General features: G+C 42.3%; 1 protein-coding gene across 2 annotated transcripts in view; it reads right to left on the reverse strand.

The window, feature by feature from the left end:
* The window catches only part of LOC308334025 (uncharacterized protein), a 47,685-nt gene extending 41,975 nt beyond the window's left edge, over positions 1–5,710 (reverse strand). Inside the window, exon 1 of one of the 2 annotated variants that reach the window (XM_080790598.1) lies at positions 5,594–5,710. In XM_080790598.1, the coding sequence (XP_080646724.1) occupies positions 5,594–5,671 (78 nt within the window). In that variant the 5' untranslated portion in view covers positions 5,672–5,710. The remainder of the gene's footprint in view (positions 1–5,593) is intronic. The other variant, XM_080790597.1, reaches the window with a different exon arrangement.
* Positions 5,711–6,028: the final 318 nt, after the last annotated feature.

Raw genomic sequence — 6,028 nt, forward strand, 5'->3', positions numbered from 1 at the left:
TTAATTAACATTGATTTTACAATATAAATCGGGGGTCCCAGAGACAGAAATGCTATCAAATGTGTGTGTGTGTGTGTGTGTGTGTGTGTGTGTGTGTGTGTGTGTGTGTGTGTGTGTGTGTGTGTGTGTGTGTGTGTGTGTGTGTATGTGTGTGTGTGTGTGTGTGTGTGTGTGTGTGTGTGTGTGTGTGCGTGTGCGTGTGCGCGCACATTTATCCTCAATATGTACTTGCTCACCCAATCAAATCATTGCTATATGGAGTGAACAGCCAATAATCAATCAGCCACACAGACACACAAAGCTGAGCATAGGAGGGGCTAGCGCCGAAAATAAGAACAATCCTGTCTACAATCAGGGCTGCCATATTTCAGAAAATGTCAAGAGTGAGACTCTATAGTGTCTTAATGCGTTCGACGCCGTCCGAAGAGCAGCGGCGAAAATATTTTTTAAATGTGGATTTTAATGTGGATTTGTCCCGTTTTAACGTTGATATTTAACCTTAACATTGATGTCTTCACCTCCATGCCAGCTGCTCTCCCTGCACTGACAGCCTCCTCATGTTTAAAGTAGAAATGAAAAAGATATCTATCTATCTATCTATCTATCTATATGCTCAGACCCGCAGCCAGCCAGCAGGCCACACACATAGTGCTCAGACCCAGCCAGCCACACACATAGCTCCGTAAGGGAGTGGTCAGTGGTTGCACCACTCAAAAAATCTTCAAAAAACTGAAGAGGCTACTGGAGATTGGATAACCTGATTTGGACATGATCTGATGGAGGACAATGTCACTATGACAGAAAGAGAAGATGGGTCTGGCCAGTGGCCACATTCATTCACCCCATAATCTCAGTGGAAATTGGGGAATATGTTGTGAAATAAAAAGTCAGAAAACTGGAATGTGGGAAAATGCCTTATTTTTACATTTTCTTAGTTCAAACACATCTGTGGGCTCATAGGCGGCGGGTGAGTTTTACCTTTGGGTAGGCTATAGAATTGCGTTTGGGGGGGGGGACTCTCGCGGCCGAGCGAAGCGATGCCGCCGCCGCGGATTTATTTATTTCCCAGATGGTCTAAAAATGAGTTATTTAGCATACTTTTACCAATGAATTAGCCTATACACAGACAACGACTTTTGGACGTCTTTTTCTCAAGTCTCGAGTCAGTCAGTACAGAGGCGCAACACTGACCGAACGCTAGGGGGGGATATAGAGCGGCGCCGCGCTGCGGCGCCGCCGAAAAATCGAGAAGCCCCTGATTGCAGCCCGCAGATCGGGGCGGGGCTTCTCCTAGGAGGAGTGGGCGGGGTTATGGAGGAGGAGTGGGTGGGGTTTTGAGAGGAGTGGGTGGGGTCACCCCCTATGGTTACACCCAGCCCCTTGAGTGAAGGGTACAATACTTATTACATTATCAATGTTTATAAGTTAAATACCGAAATTAAACTAAAAATAATTATGTATAAATTAGCCTATATTTTATTTAAGACATAGTAAAAATCGCTAATCAAAAAATCATAGGCTACTACTGATTAAAATTCTTAGTAATAATGAATGTTTATAGTTTAATATAATATAACAATACCGAAATTCTTTATAGGCCTAAATGGTAAATGGTGCATTTATATAGTGCCTTTATCTAAATAAATCTAAATCTATCTAATCTAAATCCTGATATAAAAAGCTTGTTTCATGGTAGGCCTACAATGTCAAATAACAATGGAATCAGCATGATATAACGTAATAATGGAAAATTCCATACAGATGACATCAATAGTCCAATAATAATAATACTAATACTACTACTACTACTACTACTAATAATAATAAAGTTGTGCAATTGCTATAGTCTGGCAACCAGATTATTGCCCACTCACAATATGTTGCGTATTGAGATAAACACGCACACACACACACACACACACACACACACACACACACAAGCTGTGCCTATTGTAGAGCAGCTGTATATCAAGGTGAGTTACTGTACCAGTGTCTGTTTACTATGACAAATGAAACACTATAGTCTGTCTGTATACACTATGTACACTAATGTTTTTAATGCGACTGTACATTTTTTTATTGTGTTGTGTTATGAATACAAGGGACCTCAGACATCTTGGCACCTTTTTTGGGATGACTGGATCCTTGATGAGTACCTTCCCTGTGAGTGACAAGTGCAATACAAATAAAATATGAACAACAAATTACCTCTTATAGTGACTTATGTACTCACTGTATAATGGATTTTAATGCATTTTAAGAGTGACTATAAAGCATTATAAAATGATTGCAATGTCTTACAACTATGATATTTAACATAGATAGAAACTGTCATTACACAATGTTTTGTGTTATGAGTGAGTATAGAACTGTGTTATATGCATTTCATGATGCATTTATACTTGGCCTTATAATGATTTATAACACATTGGCTGGATGTACAATTATAGAACGCCTTTATCCAAGGCTCTTTACATAGATTGTGCATTACATTCACCCATTTACACATGAGGAATTAAACTGCAAGGCACTAACGTTTCAGTGTCTTGCTCAAGGACACTTCGACACTAACTCTAGCCCGGGTTTGAACTGGGAACCTTGTGGTTGCCATCTAGCATCCACGACAACAATGTGTTATAAATCAGTATAAGGCCAAGTATAAATGCATCATGAAATGCATATAACACAGTTCTATACGCACTCATAACACAAAACATTGTGTAATGACAGTTTCTATCTATGTTAAATATCATAGTTGTAAGACATTGCAATCATTTTATAATGCTTTATAGTCACTCTTAAAATGCATTAAAATCCATTATACAGTGAGTACATAAGTCACTATAAGAGGTAAATTGTTGTTCATATTTTATTTGTATTGCACTTGTCACTCACAGGGACTCTCAGAGTGCTATAAATTAAATCATATTGAAGATTAGAATTAGAAGGTACTCATCAAGGATCCAGTCATCCAAAAAAGGTGCCAAGATGTCTGAGGTCCCTTGTATTCATAACACAACACAATAAAAAAATGTACAGTCGCATTAAAAACATTAGTGTACATAGTGTATACAGACAGACTATAGTGTTTCATTTGTCATAGTAAACAGACACTGGCACTGGTACAGTAACTCACCTTGATATACAGCTGCTCTACAATAGGCACAGCTTGTGTGTGTGTGTGTGTGTGTGTGTGTGTGTGTGTGTGTGTGTGTGTGTGTGTGTGTGTGTGCGCGTGCGTGTGTGTTTATCTCAATACGCAACATATTGTGAGTGGGCAATAATCTGGTTGCCAGACTATAGCAATTGCACAACTTTATTATTATTATTATTATTATTATTAGTAGTAGTAGTAGTGGTATTTAGTATTTAGGCCTATAAAGAATTTCGGTATTATTATATTATATTAAACTATAAACATTCATTATTACTAAGACTTTTAATCAGTAGTAGCCTATGATTTTTTGATTAGCGATTTTTACTATGTCTTAAATAAAATATAGGCTAATTTATACATAATTATTTTAGTTTAATTTCGGTATTTAACTTATAAACATTGATAATGAATAAGTATTGTACCCTTCACTCAAGGGGCTGGGTGTAACCCCACCCACTCCTCTCAAAACACCACCCACTCCTCCTCCATAACCCCGCCCACTCCTCCTAGGAGAAGCCCCGCCCCGATCTGCGGGCTGCATTCAGGGGTACATGGAAAAATCCGTCCCCCCCGTCCCCCCACTACCCTAGGGGAGGGGGGGATGGGGGGTCTAACCACCAAAACGTGGGGTTATGGTTAGGGTCGGACTACAGAGAGGTTGTTCCAGTGACTCAATCATTGAGTCACTGGAAGCTAAACTATCTGCAATTTCCCCGAAAAATAATTAGCCTATATCTATACAAGCTCCATTAGCAGGCAGCAGCATGTTTTGTCTAAATTGTCTTTGTGGCCAACAAATGTAGCTACATTTGCAAACAGTGCTGTTGACCATGTTGTTACATGGTCCATATAACATACCACCAGACCACCAACAGACAATGCCAATATGCTATATTAACATTAGAACGTTTTAAAGACAGATTAATTATTGACGACAATGCAACCTGTGGGTCCAACGTCACTGAAAACTTTCATAATGGCAATTAAATTTACTCACGAGTGCTGATGTGAAATGGAGGATGTAAGAACACACTTTTGTTGTATTAGAGCAGGGTAAATATGAAGTTTTGCGCCAAGGTCTTGTTTATATTCCTCTTTACATGTTATTGTCGCAATTTGGTCCGTCTGAGATCTGAGTGAGGGGGCCTTCCTGAGTGAGGGGGTTTCTGACGGCGTCGCTTACTCGCTTCCCCTCTGTCAGAGGTGGAAGCTACGCGCAGCCGTCGGGAACCCCCCCAAACCGACTGTCCCCCCCCCCCCTCCAGAAAAGAGGTCTTTCTGCTACAGAAACTGTCAGACGAAGACCAAAAACACTAGCGGGGTTCCTATGTTGCGTTATATTTTTCGAAAGAAGCAACAGCTGTACCTATAGTCTCGTACCAGGCCCAAACTCATCTGGGGGGGACCAATGTGACGCTGGCAGGGACGCGTCCCCCGCGTCCCCTAGGCTATTGCGCCCCTGAGTCAGTAGCCTACTCAGTGTAGATTACCCGGCGGTGTTGCTGCCCCTCCGGGAGTCGCGGCTCATGGCTCTACAGACGGCACAGAGACAGCAGTCACTCCGCTGAACGTGTCAGTGTTGCTGCAGTGGTGTGAACTGTGAACCGTGCAGCCTAGGCACTGGTGCTGCTGAGTTCTGACACAGCCGACTCACAGCTTCTTCTTCTGAATTAGGCTACTTTATATTTGCATTGAAAAAGACATTTCGCTGTTTCCCAAAACAAACCAGCGCGCGCTACTCTTTGCTACAAAGCGACTGGAAGGACGAGGTTTACAGACATACCAATAGTAGTCAATCATATGCTGTATAGTGTATAGCCTATCCGATCAGCGATCACCAGGGGGCAGCGACAACACGTACACACACACACACACACACACACACACACACACACACACACAATAGCCTTCTATAATGCTGCGCACATATATTATATATATTTAAAAAATCAAGCGCCGAAAATAAGAACAATCCTGTCTACAAGTACAATAGTGATTGAACACAGCATTATGCATTTGTGAAACAAACGCGCGCACGCACGCACGCACACACACACACACACACACACACACACACACACACACAAAGTGCAGACCCGGTGCACCACCCCTCCCCCCAGGCAGACAGAAAGTCTTCTTTATTGTTGAAAGTAAAAAAAATGCTTCTCTCTTTCTGTCTCTCTCCCCCTCTCTCTCTCTCTCTCTCTCTCCCTCTCCCTCTCTCTCCCTCTCCCCCTCTCTCTCTCTCTCTCTCTCTCTCTCTCTCTCTCTCTCTCTCTCCCTCTCCCTCTCTCTCCCTCTCCCCCTCTCTCTCTCTCTCTCTCTCTCTCTCTCTCTCTCTCTCTCTCTCTCTGCTGTGATGACATTACAGCATCTAAAGCGATTCTGACCTGCATGGAACCTAAATGGTCCAGTTGGTGTCTGTTGATCCTTTACCTCCTCGTTGAAGGTTCCGTCCTGAGCAGAACAGAGGCAGAGCAGCATCAGATTGAAGAGAAACTTGAGGAGAAACATAACTTCTGTCTTGGTGTCAGAGTGTGAAGTGAAGTCCGAGGTGCCACAGAAAGACTGACTAGTGTCTGCTCCTCTCTTCTGCTTTTAAACGGGGAGGGGAGGGGCGTGGGGGGATGGTGATGGAAACATGATCCTTAGCCCTTTGCTTTGTGGCCTGGAGAGAGAGAGAGAGAGAGAGAGAGAGAGAGAGAGAGAGAGAGAGAGAGAGAGAGAATGCCCATGCGCCATGCAGGCTGAACTAGGCCAATATCCTTTACTTCTAAATATACAGAAAAGATCTATTAAATTCTGGAGCCATATTAAAAAGAGTTACCATTATAAAGCCCTTATAAACCCTGCCTGTTACCATTATAAAGC

Source organism: Protomyctophum bolini, assembly GCF_963924005.1.
Source record: "Protomyctophum bolini genome assembly, chromosome: 19".
In the NCBI taxonomy this organism is placed as follows: Eukaryota; Metazoa; Chordata; class Actinopteri; order Myctophiformes; family Myctophidae; genus Protomyctophum; species Protomyctophum bolini.